Source organism: Rhinopithecus bieti, unplaced genomic scaffold (genome assembly GCF_001698545.2).
Source record: "Rhinopithecus bieti isolate Rb0 unplaced genomic scaffold, ASM169854v2 scaffold_23826, whole genome shotgun sequence".
Classification (NCBI taxonomy): domain Eukaryota; kingdom Metazoa; phylum Chordata; class Mammalia; order Primates; family Cercopithecidae; genus Rhinopithecus; species Rhinopithecus bieti.
The window spans coordinates 388,440-407,736 of NW_016811267.1; the positions used below are offsets into that span (position 1 = coordinate 388,440).

The following is a 19,297-nucleotide window of genomic DNA, read 5'->3' on the forward strand; positions in this document are numbered from 1 at the left end:
TTAGCTAGGCATGGTGGTGGGTGTCTGTAATCCCAGCTACTTGGGAGGCTGAGGCAGGAGAATAGCTTGAACCCCGGAGGTGGAGGTTGCTGTGAGCCAAGATTGTGCCACTGCACTCCAGCATGGGTGACAGAGCGGACTCCATCTTAAAAGAAAAAAAAAAAAAAAAAAAAAAAAAAAAGGCAGGGCACGGTGGCTCACGCCTGTAATCCCAGCACTTTGGGAGGCCGAGGCAGGCAGATCACAAGGTCAGGAGATCAACACCATCCTGGCTAACACGGTGAAACCCCATCTGTACTAAACAAAATACAAAAATTAGCCGGGCATGGTGGCAGGCGCCTGTAGTCCCAGCTACTCGGGAGGCTGAGGCAGGAGAATGGTGTGAACTCAGGAGGCGGAGCTTGTAGTGAGCCAAGATCACACCACTGCACTCCAGCCTGGGCAACAGAGCAAGACTCCGTCTCAAAAAGAAAAACAAAGAAGGAATAGTATCAAAGGAAGCCCCAGCCTCCAGCAGCCGCAGGGACGGTTCCCCCTGTTCAGACACTGTCCATTCCTCAGAGGTCAACTACTTTTCGTAGCCAAGTTCTCTGCCTTGTAAAGGCTCGTGCAAAGTCAGGCGGTGCAAGACTGGGCCCTTCACTTGTCCACTCCCTTTGCGGTGCCCAGTTCTGGGCTCCTTCACCGAATAGGACTTAAGGATTTCCAAGCCATCCTCCACTAGAGACACCACCAAACAAGCTGCTCAGAAGTCCAGCTCTATAGCTGTGTGGCTGTGGCAAAGAAGATGATCCATGGTTTCCTTATCCTTAAAACAGGGACACAGCCGGGCGCGGTGGCTCACGCCTGTAATCCCAACGCTTTGGGAGGCCGAGGCGGGTGGATCACGAAGTCAGGAGATCGAGACCATCCTAGCTAACATGGTGAAACCTCGTCACTACTAAAAATTAGCCAGGTGTGGTGGCACGCACCTGTAATCCCAGCTACTTGAGAGGCTGAGGCAGGAGAATCGTTTGAACCTGGGCAGCGGAGGTTGCAGTGAGCCGAGATGGCGCCACTGCACTCCAGCCTGGGCAACAGAGTGAGACTCCACCTCAAACAAACAAATAAAAAAACAGAAACACAACAATCTTAGTTCCACAGACTTACATTGAGGCATAAATGAGATAAGACATGTTAAAATCTTAGTACAGGGGCCAGATGTGGTGGCTCAGGCCTCTAAATCCCTGTACTTTGGGAGGCTGAGGCAGGAGGACTGCTTGAGCCCAGGAGTTCCAGGCCAGCTTGGGCAATACAGCAAGACCCCATCTCAAAAAAATAAAAAATTAAAATTGAAAAACCTTAGTACATAGCAAGCATTTGATAATGGAGGAACATATCAGGCCTGCCAGACAAAGCAAACATTGGTTGAAAATCTAGACTCTAGGCTGGGTGCAGTGGCTTACACCTGTAATCCCAGCACTTTGGGAGGCTGAAGAGGGCAGATCACTTGAGGTCAGGAGTTCAAGACCAGCCTGGCCAACATGGTGAAACCCCATCTCTACTAAAAATATAAAAATTAGCCAGGCATGGTGGTACACGCCTATAATCCCAGCTACTCGGCAGCAGAACTGCTAGAACCTGGGAGTTGTAGATTGCAGTGACTGAGATTGCACCACTGCATTCCAGCCTGGGTGGCAGAGTGAGACTTTGTCTCAAAAAAAAAGAAAAGAAAATCTGGCCTGTAGGCTGGGCACGGTAGCTCACGCCTGTAATCCTGGCACTTTGGGGGGCTGAGGTAGGCCGATCACTTGAAGGCAGGAGTTTTGAGACCAGCCTAGCCGACATGGTGAAAACCTGTCTCTACTAAAAATATAAAAGTTATCTGATCATGGTGATGGGCACCTGTAATCCCAGCTACTCGGGAGGCTGAGGCAGGGGAATCACTTGAACCCCAGAGGCGGAGGTTACAGTGAGCCAAGATTGCGCCACTCAAACAAAAAAAAAAAAGAAAAAAAAGAAAATCTAGACTCTAGATCTGCACTATCCAATAGGATCCCCACTAGCCTGATACTAGCTTCATTTCAACTTCTTAACAGCCATACATGACCAATGGGGTCCCTGTAAGACCGTGCAGATATCTAGAGAACATTTCCAGCCATCATCTCAGAAAGTTCTATGTGACAAAGCGTCTCAAGATAGAAGATGTCATTAACAGCAAAGAATCTGGGGCCCGACTGCCTGGGTTTCAAATCCCTGTTTCACCCTTTCCAGCTGTGTGACCTCGAGCAGGTTAAACTCTCTGTGCCTCAGTTTCATCTGTAAAGTGGAAGAAATAATAACCCTGCCTTATAGGATTATTGTGAGGATGTAAATGAGTTCATGTTTGTAAAGTGCTTAGAACGATGTCTGGCTCCCAGTAAAAGCTCAGTAAGCATTTGTCAAAGTCACTGGCAGGAAAGATAGGGAAAAACTGGATCCAGAAAGAGACCTGGCCCAGATCCTGAGTGAAACAGAAAGGACACCTGAATAGCAGGTTGGTTGTAAGGAGAGCCATTAACATACTTTGTAAAGTGACTCAAAATGCTTCCAGGAAAGCTGAGCGGTGCCCCTCCAGCCCCGCCCCTCCAATGCTTTGGGCCCCTGGGAAGGATAGGGCTCCAGCACAGCCCGTCCCCTCCCCTTACCATCTCCATAGGCTGGCCCAGGGTCCTCAGCCCAGGTGGGTGGAAAGGGCACCGTGAGAGGTAAGCGGGGCCGACGGGAGGTCAGGAAGCTGCCAGGCGGACCCCCAGGCTCTCGGCCCAGGGGGCTGGGGGGCTGCTCAGCGGCAGAGGTGGCCAGCAGCTCCTGCAGGATGTTGATGGGCGAGACAGTGAGCTCCCAGTTGGTGATACCGAAGTCACGTAGGTGGGCCCGGGCGTGGCTGGAGAGGCCAGCCCGTGTGTCGAAGCCAGCCCCGCAGAAGTCACAGCGCATCAGGCTGAAGGTGCCTGGGTCAAAGTTGGCCACTGTGGAGAGAGGACAGGACTGCCTGAGGTGGGGAGGGGCAACTCCCCAACCCCAACCCCTCCCCATACTCAGGGCTTCACCCTGGACTGTCTTCCTTCCCCGTGGCTGTCCCTTTTGCTCCTGCCTGCCCCTCAGCTCTCAGCTCGTGTATCCTCCCACCCCATTCCAGGAAGCCTAACCCTCCCAGATACCTCCTTCCCATATCTGGCAACATCAAGGAGGGGCCTCTCCTGCAAAAACCCTTCTCCAGGGCCAGGTGCGGTAGCCCAGGCCTGTATTCCCAGCTCTTTGGGAGGCCAGGCGGGAAGATGTCTTGAGCCCAGGAGTTTGACACCAGCCTGGGCAATATAGTGAGACCCCATCTCAATAAAAAAAAATTAGCTGGGCATAGTGGTGCATGCCTGTAGTCCCAGCTACTTGAGAGGCTAAGGTGGGAGAATCACTTGAGCTCAGGAGTTTGAGGCTGCAGTGAGCTATAATTGCCCCATGGCACTCCAGCCTGGGCAACAGAGCAACACTCTATCCCTTAAAAAAAGAAAGAAAAAGAAATGCTTCTCCAGTTGTGGACTTGCCATCCTCTGTGAGTATTTGATTAATAGCCTTCTCATGACTATTTTTACTCATGATCACCCAAGTGCTGTAAATTAAATATTTGTTGGATGAAGAAATGGACAAATGGATGTAATGCCCTCTGCTGAGAGCCTTCTCTGAGCCCTGCAACTGGAGTTAGGGACTTTGTCTCAGCTTCCCCAGCCTCCTGGTTCCCCCAGCTTTCCCCGCATCTCAGCTCTGTTCAGTCAGTGTCATCACTGCCTGGTTTCCTGGTTGTCCACCCCTTGCCCCCTACCCCTAGTGCGTAGACACACATACACACACACAGACACACAGACACACACACACACACACACACACTCATACACCATACTGGCACCTCCCCAAGTGGGCTGTGTGTCTGCCAATGTCAGAACCACCCAGAGTGCTCCTGTTGGAGACAGACTTCGGGAATCAGAGCCTCGTACCGTGGGAATTGACAGACCTTACAGGCAGCCTCAGGGGGTTCTGAAGCTGGCCAGGGTGGGGTGGAGGGGGTCCCACCACTCCTGGACTGGGCCATGAACTCCGAGAGTCCAAGAACTGCTATTCTGTCCACTGCTGTGTCCCCAGGTCCCCAGAACAGAGGGGAACCTTGCTCAGTAAATAATTGTTGAATGGAGGAATGAATGAAATTCTCTGCCCGAGGCTGACTCTTCTACCCACACTCCTTCCTCCAGTGGCTGGAATGGCCAGGGCACTGGGGCGTCTCCACACATCCACCGACGGGTGGTCTTTACTGCAGCTCCCAAGTCTCTCAGGAGCAGAGGCCCCAGTGTTCCCCTGCTTGGCACTAAGGGAGAGAATTTAGATCAAGGGTAGGTTGCCCAGCCATGTGTCTCCTGGGCCTTTTAAAGTGAAGCTGCCCTACCTTTTTTCTTCTTCTTCTGGAAGGAGAACCTGCGCTCAATGGCCTTCACCTCCTCAGCGGAGATGAAATGGCGCACATTGTAGCTGACGCCCACACGGTTCAGGTGGCCCCGGACGTGGTTGGCCAAGCCGATGCCGTTGTGGAAGCGATCGGGGCAGTAGGGGCATTTCCGTTCCTCGTGCTTCAGTGCCATGGCCGGGTCCCCATCCAGGAATGTGTCCAACCCCAGCGGGCCGCCCAGCGGCGCATCCAGGAGCAGGAAGTCCAGCGGGTGTGCGCCTGCCAGCCCCAGCTCCTCGGGCTGCAGCCTCGGGGGCACCCTGGCCGCCGCCATGACCTGCGGCCCCAGCTTCGCCACCAGCACAATGGGCACCATCCCTCGGAGCTGCTGCTGCTGCCCCTGGGTGGCCTCTGCTGCCTGCAGGGCCTCTCGGAATGTCCGCTTCAGCTCCAGGGCAGGGTGTGGGATGAGGCTGAGGGTGGCTAGGGGTGAAAAGACCCCATTTTCAGGGGAAAAATCCATCTCAGAGGTCAGCACCACATCCTCCTCTTCCTCCTCCTCCTCATCCTCCTCTTCGCTCCAAGGGCGCCTCCGTTCCCCCAGTCCTTGTGGGTGGACGGTGCTTTTGTTTCTCCCGAGCTGTAAGGAGTAGGGGGTGGATACTAGTGTGGAGGGAAAGGCCAGCCTTCCGAGAGGCCTCTGGCCCATGCGATGCGGGAGTGGTTTTGACAGCGGGAAATCTCTGATGCTCAGCTGCTGGCATCCTGGGCCAAAGGCCAGGCTGGGGTCGTATCCAGCAGGGTTCTCCTGCCACATGGGGGCCAAGGACGGCTCAGCTTTGCCAAAGTAGTCCACAGCAGTGTCAGGGAAGCAGGCATGAGCATCCTGGCTAGTGCCCGGCTGGCTGGCAGGGTCCTCCTCATAAGCTTCGCCATCCTCTTCCCAGTGGGGACGGGCGTGCACTAGCCTCACATGCTCCCTGAGCAGGCTCTCGCTGGGCGCTGGGAAACCACAGAAGAGGCAGGCGCTGAGGCTGACGGCAGTTCCGTAGGGCTGATAGAGGAGGGCGCTGGCCTCAGGGCTGGGGCTGCCAGCCCCACTGCTGCCTCCGAAAGGCTCCTTGGCGGTCTGGCCTGGGGGCTCACGCACGTGCAGCTTGGCATGCTGCACATAAGCCCTGGAGGAATTGGTGCCAAAGACACACTTGGGGCACTGCAGCCGTGCCTCCCGGCCCTCGTCCCCTGGAACTTGCTTCAGCTTTTGGATCTCCTCAATGATCTTCTCCCGGGAGGCCTGGTGCAGCTGCCGGTGCTGCTCCAGAGCAGCGGGGTCGGCAAAGGCCCAGCCACACTCACCGCAGGCCAGCGGGGCCAGGTCCGCAGGGGGCTCCTGGCCTGGGGCTCGGCGGTGCTGGCTCATGTGCTCCAGGAGGTGCTCCTTCTGTTTGAAGTAGATGCTGCACTCGATGCATGGGAACACGGCCGGCTCCTCGTCCTCGTCCTCTTCTGGGCTGGCCACCCCTTCCGCCACCTCCTCCAGCAGCTCACACAGGTAGGGTCCGGTCCGGATGGGAGGCAGTAGCGGCTGCAGCCGCTCCACAGATGCCTCCGAGTTCACCGTCCAGGTCTGTGTGGCCACCTCCGAGGCTGACGTGGGTAGGCCCCACTCCGACGACTGGGCCAGCCCCTCCAGGTCCTCCAGGTCTTCTCTGCCACCCACCACCGCCATGTCCAGCGTCTTCGGGGTGTCTTCCACTGGCACAAACACCCTTCTGAAGGGGGTGAGGGGTGGCGGCTGGGCAGGTAGGTCCAAGTGCAGCCCTGCATCCTGGGGGGATCCCTGCTCGTCCTCATCTTGGAGCCAGTTGAACCTGGGGCGACCCTGGGGGTGTTTCTCCAAGAGCCTTGGTTCCCCCTGGTGGTGCAAGAACCTTCTAGAGCCCTCTAGCTCAGCGTGGGGGTTCATGGTTCTCACAATGACCGAGTCCTCGAATCTCCGCTCAGACAGGATGCCCTCCCCAGCCTCCTGGACAAGGGGGTGCTCCCAGGGTCCCCTGCCATCAGGGGTGCCTGGGAAATGGCCCAGGAGATGGGATGGTGGGGAGCCCGGCCGGAAGTCCAGGCTGCCTCCATCCCAGCAGCTGCAAGGAAGTGCCAATGGGGACAGGTTAGCCATGGGCTGCAGTTTTCCTTCCTAGGGTGGTGATGGGGGTCCTCACAGGCAGTTTGAAGCAGGCCCCAGAGATCCAGCCCGAGGGCGACAGGGGTGTGGGGGTGAGGGTGGGAGGTAGGGGGAGTCCATGTGGATCCTTTGGGACCTATCAGGTCAAAAGCCAGGTTCAACTCTTAGGATGCACCTGTCCACAAAGCCTAGCCCTGCTGCATTGTTGGGGAATATGCAGAGACCACCCCTGGACCACACGGGGATGTGGCCACCTCTACGAAGTCTAGTGGCAGCAGTTAACTCTCATCTCTCCCCAGGAAGGACCCAAGCCTCTCATCTGTGCTCCAGGCTGCTTCTGTCTTGGTCTTCCCCAAACTGGGGTGATTTTGCTAATTTAGTTTCACCTCTCCCTCAGATTTGGTGAAAGTTAACTTTGTGGTGGAACAGGTCAAAGGAATGTTCCTTTTCCCTGCATCTCCCCATCTAGAAGGGCAGAGTCAGGAGAGGTGGAAGGTCCCTGCTAAGCCTTTGGCCCCAGTGATTCTGACCTTCCTGGGCAGAGGGGTGGGAGTGGTGTTGGTGGGGGCAGCGTAACCTCTCTGGGCCTCAGTTTTCCAATCCTAAAAATGGGGGTAATTCCCAAGAACTGGGAACCCCTTTGTCCTTATACAACATCTGTGGAGCTTTCTCATAGCCACCATCAACAAAAGGTGCTTGCAACATAAGGCAGGTGCTTATTTAAATGCTCACAACCACAACCTTTCAATGACCCCACAGGCTGTAGGGTGAAGATGACACAACTCAGTGCTTGAGAAATGCTTTGTTTCACCTCATGCCTGGACCAGTATGGGTTCTTATTATGGCCATTTGTGATCAGTTCTCCCTTCCTTTTCAAGATCCTGCCTCCATCAGGGGATGCCAATCACGCTCATGGAACAGATGTGGAAAAAGTTCCATTCAGGTGTTGGGTGGAGACCATAAGGTCACCTTTCTAAGCTCCATCGCTGACATGCGATACTAACAGGACCATCCTCCTGGGGCTGTGGCAAGGACTCAGTGGGGATAAACACATGTTCAGAGCGTAGCTCATAGCAGCTATTGTTAATTAATTAATAATAGTATTGTTCATTCTGAGAGCTATTAGTAATCCTGATAAGCTTACTATGACCTGGCCAGGTGTGGTGGCTCATGCCTGTAATCCCAGCTCTTTGGGAGGTTGAGGTGGGTGGATCACCTGAGGTCAGGAGTTCTCGACCAGCCTGGCCAATATGGTGAAACCCCATCTCTACTAAAAATACAAAAACTATCCAGGCATGGTGGCAGGCACCTATAATAATCCCAGCTACTGGGAGCTGAGCCAAGCGAGAATTGCTTGAACCCAGGAGGTGGAGGTTGCAGTGAGCTGATACACGCTTGCACTTCAGCCTGCGTGATAGAGTGGACTCTCTAAAAAAAAAAAAAAAAAAAAAAAAAAAAATTACTTATGACCTATTAGCAGCTGCCAAGCCATTTAATAAAGGGTAGGGACCATCAGCATTGCTCTTGATTCCTGCTCTCACCCAGTGCCCCTTGGATCCTCAAGGCGAATTCATGAGATGCATCTTATGGACTCCATTTTGCAGATGAGAAAACTGAGGTCCAGAGAGGCATAGTATCATTCTAAGGGTCACCTGGCAGAGAGAGGACTCCAAGGGTCCAACATCCAGGCTCCTGCCCCTCTGGCCCTGCTCCTGGCAGGGATAATGAGAGTTGACCTTCTGTGTTCATCCCAGACCTCCCCCAACCCCAGCACACGCCCAGGGGCTTGCCTGCCGGGAGCTGCCTCCTCCTCCTGCCTGGCATCCTGATTCCCTCCTGTCCCCTTCTCATTCCCCAGGGGCTTCTCTGGGGCCTGGGCATGTCCTGCTTGCCCCCCTGCCCTCCCTGAGGTCAGGGCCAGCATGGCACTCACCAGCTGCTGATCCGATGGGTGGCGGAGGTGGCACGGGGGAGGGCTTCGCTGAGGCCGGGATGGGGCTGCCCGTCTGCAACAGAGAGGGGAGACCCTGAGGGGCTGGGGTCCCCCTGGCCGGGGTCCTCCACACCCCAGCTCCAGGAGCCCTGCCAGGTGCCTCAGAATGGCCCTGCTGGCTCCCAATTCCTCTCCCTGAGAGGCCCGTGGCCTCTGCAGTCCTGAGCCCTGGAAGGGGTTTCTTTGGAGGAGTCCCCTTGAGTCTCCTGGGGGACCCCAGGGGCTTGCTGCCTTCCAACCCTCCTCTCTTTCCCCCCACCCAGCAACCAGGGTGGTTTTTTACAAGCCTCACCCTGCTAAAAACTCACCTGGCTTCTCATTATACCTATAATAAACACCAGACTTCTGTTTTTTGAGATGGAGTCTCACTCTGTTGCCCAGGGTGGAGTGCAGTGGCGCAATCTCGGCTCACTGAAACTTCCACCTCCCGGGTTCTAGCGATTCTCCTGCCTTAGCCTCCCAAGTAGCTGGAATTACAGGCGTGCACCACCATGCCTGGGTAATTTTCTATTTTTAGTAGCGAGGGCATTTTGCCATGTTGACCAGGCTGGTCTCAAACTCTTGACCTCAAGCAATCCACCCACCTTGGCCTCCCAAAGTGCTAAGAATACAGGTGTGAGCCACTGTGCCTGGCCTAAAAACCAGACTCTTAGCCGCCACCTACAAGGCCCTATGAGGTCAGACCTCTGCTGGTCTCTCTAACCTCCCATCTCTCTCCTGGCCCCTCAGTGCCTCTACTCTAACTGTATGGGCCTCCTCGGGAAGCCCCAAGCCCACCTAACTCTTTTGGACCTCAGAGCCTTTGCACCTGCTATGCCCTCTGCCCAGGGCACTCATCCCTGACCGCCTAACTCAAATGAGCGCCTATGATTTTCTCTCTCAGCACCTGTTTCATTTCTTTCTTAGCACTTTCTGAAATCACCTAGCTCTTTCTTGGGATGACTGCTTGCTGGGTCCCCCACTAGGATGTAGTTGCAGTAGACCAGAGACTTTGTCGGCTTCATTCACTGTAGCATCCCAGCACCTGGCATACAGCAAGCGCTCAACAAATCCTTGCCAGATGACGAACAAGGCACCCGTTCTAACCTGAGCCGCAGAGAGCCCGTCCCTGCCTTCTGCACCCTCTCCCAGGCCTATGTCCTGAAATCCAGTCCTCTCCCAGGAACCCCTCCCCACCAACACAGATGGAGCCAACTCTCTATTATCCGCCTGTGGAGCCAATGCCTGGAGCGACCACAGGAATCCTGGCCTGCGTCTCCTCTGCCCGCCACACTTGCCTGACACGGGTGAGCTTGCCAATCGGGGAGCAGGCCAATTGCCCGGGCCAAGGTTAACACACTGGGGGAACTTGTGCCCCATCCAGAGCCTGACAGATGCAATTGTTGGATTAGCCTCAATTTGAGGATGGTCCAGAAAAAGGGATAGGGCTGGGGCGAATTCTTTTTCCAATCCCTCATCATCCAATTGGCCCAAGAAATTGAGAGCTGACTGTTGGGAGTCAAGGGATAAAAATGGAGGTAGGATGGGAAGAGGGTGTTGACCAGAAAGGTGTGGTCACTGGCTGAGGGTCCTGCTTCAGAACCCAAGAAAAGGGTTGTGACTGTTGTGTGACCTCTGGAAGGGGTGGTGGGGGTATGGAAATTTGCATCATCTACAGCACAAGGTTTCTCAACATCAGCACTATTGGCATTTGGGGCCAGATCATTTTCTGGGGTGAGGTCCATCCTGTGCATTGCAGGATGGTGAGCAGCATCCCTGGTCTCCACCCTCCAGACGCCAGCATCTCCCCAGCCCTCGGTCATGACAACCAAAAGTGTCACCAAACATTACCAAAGTGTCCCCTGGAGGGGGAGGCGAATCACCCCCATTTGAGAACCACCGGGATACACTGATGGGCAGCAGAGCTATGCCTGGGTGCACGGGCTGGTTTTAGGATGGGGGTGTTGGAGAGGGCATTCAGAGTTGGGAAAGAAAGGCCTGGCCCAGCCAAGGGAGTGAGGCCCCCAAGAAACAGGGTCTCTAGAGAATACATGAGTCATAGATTTGTCTTTTTTCAGGAGAGGGCAACCCGTTCGCATATAACCTGCCCTAGCGCGACCTAGAGGTTTGGGTCTGAGGGTCCTGGGCATCCTGCTTCTGAGGTTCTAGGATTCCAAGCTCCCAAGATTCTGGGCGTCCCAGATTTGGTGATTCTGCGATTGCCGTTGTCTAAGAATTCCAAGAGCCAGGGGACCGCGTGGCCTCTTTGAGCAATTCCAGCGAGTCTCCTATTTTTAGTGGCAGTGACTTTGGAGGAAGCAGGCCAAGCAGTGCCCTGTGTCCAAGACACCTTGGGGGTGGGGGCTTCACCCAGAGGCCTCCACAGTTGATGGGGATCCAGGAGTCCCTATGGGTCAGACGAGGTGCTGGGTCGCAGCCCCCAGGCAGTGGCCGTGCCAAGGGGCCCTTGTTGGCTCCTGCCATCTGGGTTCCCCGAGAGAGTTTGCAAATGCTGATGGCAAGGAGTGTTCATGAGCAGCCTGAACTCCAAGCCTGGGGTTCAACTCGATAGATGGCCAAGAACCTAGATTCTGGAGCCAGACAGATCCAAGTTCAAGGCCCCAGGGGTGCCCTGAAGGGCGTGCCTCTTCCACTCCGAGCCTTGGTTTCTTCCTCTGTGCAATGGGAACAGCCACCAACCCAGTCTCGCAGGGCCAGCAATGGGTGCCAGCAAGATCGCAGTAAATGCTCCATCCAGAGAAGTGGCGGTGGAGGGGAAGAAGGCTGGTGGGAGGCCTGGGGGGGGGTCAGGGCTGGTTCAGCGATGTCTCAAGGGGGAAGCTGGTGGCTAGACCCCACAGCCTCAGGCCCGGTCACTCCACGCTCTGATTTTCTCCCCAGGCTGGGGCCCCAAGATGGCAGAAATGATGTGTCATTTGTCCCTGGGTGCCCTGTCCCCAACACAATGCCAGGCATGTACCAGACTCTTCATTGATCCATACAGACCACCTCAGCCCCCTGAGTCTTTTCTGAACCTGGGAGGCCCAACCAGAGAGGTAGGAGCTGCAGAGGCGCTGTGGGAGCTCCGGGTAAACAGCCGTTAACGGAGGACAGAGAAGGTGGCGGGCACACCCCTGCCCAGGCAGAGGAGTTTGGAGGTGGTCACTCCAGGGTGCTCTTGGGGGCCTCCGAGGGCTGAGTAGGGATAAAGGAAGGCCCAGGCTTTGGGGTGGAATAGCAGCCCCAGAGCCTGTTCCTAGTTATAGGCATCACAAGACTAGTAGGGCAGGTGCCTGCATCCCGGAAGGGGCAGATCAAGCAGACAGAGAGGGTAGTGGGAGAGATGTGGTGTCCCAAACCCAGGCATTCTTCCAAATCCAGGCTATGACCTCACTCCAAGTCAAGCCATTCCCACCCCTGCCCCCAGCTGCTGAGGGAAACCTTCAAGGGTGGGCCTGGCCCCCCTCAGCAGCCACATTTCCCTCCTCCCCAGGCTATAAAAGGGATGCACGCATGAGACCCTGGGTGATTCCCCAGAGGAAGTGAGGATGCACCTACCTGCCTGCTTTTTCCCTCTCCCCAGACCTGAGGCATCTGCCAGGTAGAGAAGAGATGTCCAATCCCTCGGAACCAGACCCAGAGAGGGCCCTGAGATCCCTACAGCCTGTACCCTCAGGCTCCCACAAAATCAAAGTCCCTGCCCTGCCCTGGCTGGCTATGCGACCTGGCACAAAATCCTGCCTCTCTCTGAGCCGCAGTTATTAACTCAGTTATTCATAGCTTCGACAAGGGATTGCTAAGTTTCCCTGAGTGCTGATACTCTGGAGTTGGGTGTACCCTGTGCCCTCAGGGGTCTCACCTTGCCACCCCACTGCCTGACACCTGCAGATGCCATCAGCTCCCTCTAAGCCTTTGCATGTATGCAGTCCCCTGCCTAGATGCTTGCTGCCCCCTTGGTCTGGCTCATTGTTCCTCATCCTACCTCTCACTTCCTGCAGGAACTCCTGGTTGCTCCCCGCCAGGTGCTTTCCTCATCACAACCCCAGCCGCTGTGTCATAACACCTGGTGACATAACACCAGGTCATAACACGGTATCACAACATCTGTCTCCCCAGCCTCAGATGGTGGGGTCTGTGAGAGCGAGGATGGTGTGTGCTCAGTCACCACTGTGCCCCAGTGTGTGGCCCCTAGAAGGTGCTGTGTATTTATAAATATCCGAGCATCATGAGTGGTAAAGGTGGCTGGAGCAGGTCAAGGATCTGTGAGGATGCAGCAGGGTGGTTAAGAGTGAGGGCTGTCAAGCCATGCTACTCCCTGGCTAGGTGACCTTGGGCAATTTATGTCGCTGCTCTGGGTCTCAGTTTCCCCATCTCTGATACTGGATAATAATAACGAAGGCTATTCCACAGGGTTCTTTGGAGAAAGACAGAAGATGATCATGCAAAAGCCTTGGCATGGAGGAAGCCCGTGATTAGGTGTTTGGAGATGGCCGGGGGGGGCGGTCTGAGGCATCAGCCCACTGTTTTCCAGGCATATCAGCCTCCTACCAGGTCCTTGGACACATCAGGCTCCTCCCCACCACAGGGCCTTTGCACTGGCTGTTCCCTCCACCCGGAATGTCCTTCCCCCCATTCATTCCATGCTCCATTCAAATGCCACTCTATCAGGGAGGCTCTCCCAGGTCTGCCGGCCATGATCCTGGCACTCTGTTTAATGCCTTCACAGCATCTGTCACTACCTATCCTTCTGATATTTGTTTAGTTGCTTGTTATCCATTTCCCCTACTAGAGTGTCAGCTGCTTGAGGGCAGGAATTCTTGCCTCTTTGGTTTACAGCTGTCTTCCCAGCACCTAGCACATACCCTGGCACACCGAAGGTGCTCAGTATTTAATGATTGAATAACACATCTGGAGGTAAGGAGAGTGTCAGATACCTTTTTGCTGGGTAAACCAAAGCGCAAAGGGGTGGCCAGTATCCCTGACTACCCAGTCTCTCCCTAGCCACTACAAGGTCCAAGCTGTTTTGGCCCATGGCTCAGGAACAGGATACACCCAGACAGCCAGAGGGAGCTGGGATAGACTGATGGGAGTGGGGAATACCTGTGGAACAAGTGGGCTGGGGACAGGGAGTTTGGGGTGCTGAGATGGGCCTCTGGACCCAATTAGTATGCTCAGAGGAGGGAGCCAGGCTGACCTGAGTTTAAGTCCCAGCTCCACACCACCCAGTGGGGAGCCTTGGTCTGGTCACTGGCTCCCAGGACATCTGTTTTCACAACTGTCAAATAAGAAACTAAACAGAGTGCAAAGAAAAGGCTCTGGACCCAAGCGGAATCAGCATCCCAGCTCAGCTGCTACTGCGCTGGGTGACTTGGCTCTCTCTGAGCCTTGGGGAATGGGCTGGATGCTCCCTGGGGGCCACAGGGCCCATTCTCTTACCAGAGATGCCACCTCTGCCATCCAGAATGTCTCGGGGGCCCTCCTTGGTGACAGGCAGGTAATGGGTGGACCGGAAGATGCCACCTTCCCCCTCAGCAGCCTCGGCCCCACCCTCGATGTTCTCCCTCGGCACCGGGCCAGGCAGTCTCTCTGGGCCTCGGGGACGATCTGGTGCAGCCGGGTTGCCTGCCAGGGACCCCTCCATTGGATTTTCTCTGCTTGGATCCACTCAGCTGCTGGGCTGGCTCAGCGGAGCATTGTGGGCCTGAGAACAGAGAGAGGGAAATGCTTAGGGGATGGAGGAAAGGGAATCTGCCTCAGTTTCCCCTCCCTCAAAACCTCGGTCCTCACCTTTGCAGCTCACTGCCTCAGTTTACCTCCCAGCCCAGGGGAGCTAATGGTGTTCAGACCTTATCCACACACCTTCTATCCCAATGGCCCCTACCCTCAGCATGTCTCCATCTCCCCATCAATAACTCCTCCCCTTTATACAGATCCTGCACTGCCTCAGTTTACCCATATTGACACATGCACACTCAGCCACTAGGTTTTCTTCCATCAATCTTTCCACTTCTCCAGACGCCTCCCTTCATTCACACACAGCTGCACTTTCCCCAGTCCTGCCCTCACACCCATGCACACGCACATCCTACTGCCATGCCTTCGTTTCCTCGGCAAGAATCCCAGCCACTTGTACACTCCGATCCTATACACCGTCAGGAGTCTCCCATCATTACCCCTTTACTTTTCTCCATTGGGTTGTCCCATACCAATGATCTCTGCACTTTCCCACACTCCAACCCTTCCCCCACACAGGACCTTAGGGTTCTCCAGCATTAACCCCTTCACCCCCCTCCACACACACAGCCTCAAGTGACCCCAGCATTAACCCTTTCGCTTCTCCCCAACATTATCCCTCATGCATACCCAGCTTGGGCTCCTCCATTCCCCCCACCCCCCAACCAAGATTGCTCTAGTCCTCGGGCGAAAGAAAACGATGGGGCTCCTGGTCCAGAAATGAGGACCCTGGGGAGCGGGGGTTGTCCTCTCTACCTATAAATACCTTCAAGGTAACGGCAGAAAGTGAAGGGCAGGAATGAGGCGCCCTCCCCAGGGAGATTGTGGGGAGGCCGGGCCCAGGCAACCGGGGCGGGGCCGGGGCGCCAGGCCTGGTTGCAGGCGCTGCCCTCGGGGGCCTGAGGATTCCCAGGGGGCTCCCCTGTGGGCTGGCAGTCTTGGTGGGGGTCCCTACCCAGGCCCGGAGGAAGCACCTGCGGTTGTCCACCGGGTGGGCACTGCCCGCGGGGAACGGGCGGGACCGCAACTTCGGAGCACTTTGGCAGCGTGGGGAGGGGGCTCCCACCCGGACGCCCCCCAGGGGTCGCAGAGGTGGGGGCTGCGCCGTGCGGGCCCACTCCCCGGGGTCCAAGGTCCGGGGATGCGTCCTCCGCCCGTGCACCCCGGGGCGGGAGACCCCGCGGGACGCGCCGAGGTAGGGGGGGACACCCTGCCCCAAGCCCGCCCCCTCCCCCACCTGCACGGCCCGCCCCGACCCAGGCCCCGCCCCTGGAGGCCCCCGCCCCCCGCCACGGGGGGTCCCGCCTGGCCCGCCCGGCCCGGGCCTCCCCGCCCCCGCTACGGCTCCGCCCCACCCGCGGGCTCCCAGCCGGGCCGGCCTCACCGGAGGCGGCGCCGCCGGCCCGGTGCTGGGGCTCGAGAGCTCCCTCCTTGGTGCGGCCGTCCGCTGCACGCTACCGCCGCTGCCGCTGCCCGGTGCCGGGTGGCCGCGGCCTCCGCAGCCGCCGACAACGCCTCCACCGGGCTCGGGGGGACATTGTCCCTTAAATCGCTCCCCCCGCCGCCCCGCCCCCCCGGCGCGCCGCCGTGACCTCAGCGCGACAGCCCGCCGCCGCCGCCATGATTGGCGGAGGTCCGGGCGCGCCCCCCTCCCCCCCCGCGCCGCCCCGGGGGGGGGGCGGCCAGCGGGCTCGCCGCCATGTTGGGAGTGGCCAAGCGGGTCACCCTTAAAGGGCCCGCACGGCCTGAGTCCAGGGAGAGACCCCGTTACCATGACAACACCCTTGTCCCACCCCCCCCAATGGTTCCTCATCACCCCACTGGTACTTCCAATGGTAGACTCGCTAAAAGCTCTAAAAGAGTGGGGAGGGGGCAGAGAAGTTCCCCCACGCGTCATTGATGGGTCATTGATAGGTCTTTGAAAACTCCACCCAGCCAATTTTTAGCCTTTTGTCCCCTGCCTCCCATCAGCTACCTTCCAACCACAAGCTCACTCCCTCCTTCCCAATCATCCACACTGGACTTCAGCACCTCCATGCCCCTAGAGTTGCCCTAGGTCTTCAGTCCTAAGTCACCTTCTCCACCCAGTTCCCAGGATCACAGCTTCCAGGACTACCCCATCAGACACACATCATGGCCTGTTGTCTTGTCTTATCCACCATGTATCCAGATATCTAACCACCTAGCCATCTCATCCACTTGCTCCATCTATCAATCACTCATCTACCTATCCAATCAACTAATCACCTATCCACCCACCCCTCCAACCATCTATTAATTCACCCAAACACCCACTCAACCCACCCATTCACTTCCCATCTACCCACCCATTCATCCAGCACTCAAGCAAATACTCATTTATCCACATAACCAAGCAAGTACCCAACCATCCCCACATACAACTTTCCTCCCAGCCCCCCAAATATCCATCCACCAGTTGGCCTGTTGATTTGGCCCCTCCACTAGCATGTAAGTTCCATGAGGCCAAGAGTCCTGTCTAGTTCATTATTGTTTCTCCACTGCCCAGTTCTCAAGAGTCTCAGGAGACCTCAACATATGTACATATGACATATATAATCACAACATTCAAAACATTTTTTTCTTACTATGAACCAGGCCTTTTCTAGGCAGACATACCCAACCTGGTTAACCAACTACCCAACTACTCACCTACTAGGTCAAACATCCAGCAAATGCTAACCTATCCGTCTGCCATTTGCTCCACCCACTGTACCCCTCACCCATCCACTCACCCATGATTCGAATGACTCGTTTACCCAATCATTCATACACAATATCCAACCATCTCCACACCTGACTCCTTTCCTTTATCCGCCTCCCAGACCCATGGCCTCCATGACATGAGGAGGGCCTGAGAAGATGCTCTCACTGTGGGATTGGGAGGTTGCCAGGGTTGGAATTCATGCTTCATTGAGAAGCAGGTGCTGCCTATGACAATGGTGAATACCTTTTATTGAATGCCTTTATGTGTCCTCTCACTGTGTAGGGAACTTTACGTCCATTTCACAGAGAAGAAAACGGGCTTTTAAGAGAATGAAGGTCTAAGGTCACACAGCTGGTGAGAACTTATGTATATGGCCCTCTCCATGAGACTTCTAATTAGGGGAGAATTTGGGAGAGATGAATAGGGCTTGGGGGGGGGGGGGCAAATGCCTTAGAATTGGCAATTCTTAGTGGGCAAAGAAACCAACAATTTTACTGAAATCAAGATTTTACTGGGCAACTTCATACTGCCAGAGGGGTTGGGACCAGCAGCTCCACTCCCCATTGTAGGCCAAGTAGGGCTAAGGCAAGGTCAGACACCCTCCCCCCAAGATGGCTATCTCTCTGCTCCCAGACCACGTGTGGTGAGGCAGGATGGGCAGCTCAGGTGGTGTCTCCATTGAGGCAGGGTGCTTTGAGGGGCTGGGGTTGACTCCGAGACCCCCACGTCCTTGGAGAAAGCTGCAGGCTCTGGACAGCATCCCTCAGCTGAGCCTGAGTTCTCTCCATCTCATTTAGGCGGTGTTCCTGGGGAGGCAGTGGCGATGGGACTCAGAACCCAGGAGAGGGCTGCACCCCAACCCTCGCTCCTCCACCGCCCAGACCTGTCCCAGGGCTCAGACGGCAGTCTCACCAGGCTTTTCAGACTGTGCCCTTCATAGATTGGAAGGTTGTGCTTTGAATCAAACTCTGAGCTCCTGTGGGGTCGGGGATGGGGGCGAAGGTCAGAGGCTAAGGAGTCCCTTCCAGCTCCTGGTTGGAGTGCCAGGGATTCAGGGGGCGGAGCTTGGAGTGGAGGCGGAGCTTAGACTGAAGGGCGGGGCCTAAATATGCTTGAAGAAGGGTCGGACCAGAAACTGGAATAGTTGGAATGATAGGACCTATCAATCATCCCTTGGAGGCGGGGCTTGGCCGGTCCTGAGTGGGGTCGTGACTGGGCTTGAGGGAGTGCCCAGGCTGAGATATCTCAGTGCCTGGCCCAGCCAGGTTGGGAGGGGCTGATGGAGGGGTGGGGCCTGGATGAGAGAATCTGCCAGGGTCCTAGGCCGACCTTCGGGGGGTGGGTCCACCTAGGGGCGGGGCTCGCCAAGAGGGGCCCGCGCAGATTTTATTAGGGCGGGGCCGGCGTGGGGCTTGGTCGTGCCAGGCGTGGTTTGGGGAGGGCCTGGTCAGATCTAATTGGATCGGGCCCACCTGGGGGCGGAGCTAATGGAGAGGGCTGGGCTCACCCAGCACAGAGCCTGGAGTCCAGATCCTGCAGCTGGCCCCGCAGCTGCTCCTGCTGCTCCGTCAAGGCCCGGATGTGGGTGCTCAGCGACTCCACGAGGCGGGACAGCACTTTCTGTTCCTCACGCAGAGCGGCCACCTCGCACTGCAGCTCTGCCAACTGTGGTGGGAGAGCAGCTGTAATCTGACCCGTCGTCCCGCCCCTGTGTCTCCCTGGAGACCCTGACCTTCCAGGCCCAAGCGTTCAGCGTCATCACCGGCCTGCCTAGTTGGGGAACATCCCTCCTGCTATACAGCTGGGGAGACTGAAGCTCAGAGAGGGTCGGGCTAGGCCCGGGGTCACACAGCGCAGCGAGCCTGAACCCAGGCTTGCCTGGCCCTTCAGTCTTCCCCAGTCGCGTCCCCGTCTCCACTCCCCAGGCGGGGACCTGGGCCTGACCTTACCTTGTTCACAGGTCGGTGCTTGCCCAGTGCCTGGTTTCGGTCTTGCGGCTGGTCTATTTGGCGCTGCCAGGGTACCGACGGCTTCCGAGGCAGCGAGGCGGAGTCCCGGGTCCAAGGCCGGGCGCGGGGCGCCGGGCCGGTGCTCAGGGAGCCTTTGGGTCGCGGCCAGGGCCCCGCAGATTGGCGGCGGCGGGCAGGACGCCGGGTCGGGACACTCTGCGTGCGCTGCACCGGCCGGGGCCGCCGCAGGGGCCGCTCTTCGTCCGGCTGTGGCCGGGCCCAA

The 19,297-nt window shown here is 56.8% G+C and overlaps 2 protein-coding genes across 4 annotated transcripts in view; both read right to left on the reverse strand.

Annotated features, from left to right (window-relative positions):
• Window positions 1-14,305, reverse strand: part of LOC108543290 (WIZ zinc finger) — a 22,794-nt gene extending 8,489 nt beyond the window's left edge. For 2 of the 3 annotated variants that reach the window (XM_017893715.1, XM_017893714.1), the window contains exons 1-4: window positions 14,044-14,305; window positions 8,569-8,641; window positions 4,454-6,594; window positions 2,667-2,990 (exon numbers count right to left, since the gene is read on the reverse strand). In XM_017893715.1, the coding sequence (XP_017749204.1) occupies window positions 2,667-2,990; window positions 4,454-6,594; window positions 8,569-8,641; window positions 14,044-14,248 (2,743 nt within the window). In that variant the 5' untranslated portion in view covers window positions 14,249-14,305. The remainder of the gene's footprint in view (window positions 1-2,666; window positions 2,991-4,453; window positions 6,595-8,568; window positions 8,642-14,043) is intronic. The other variant, XM_017893713.1, reaches the window with a different exon arrangement.
• A 3,253-nt stretch (window positions 14,306-17,558) lies between these two features.
• RASAL3 (RAS protein activator like 3) overlaps window positions 17,559-19,297 on the reverse strand; it is a 16,529-nt gene continuing 14,790 nt past the window's right edge. The window contains 4 exon segments of the mRNA XM_017893716.1: window positions 17,559-17,871; window positions 17,978-18,041; window positions 18,573-18,730; window positions 19,015-19,085. Of these exon segments, the coding sequence (XP_017749205.1) occupies window positions 17,728-17,871; window positions 17,978-18,041; window positions 18,573-18,730; window positions 19,015-19,085 (437 nt within the window). The 3' untranslated portion in view covers window positions 17,559-17,727.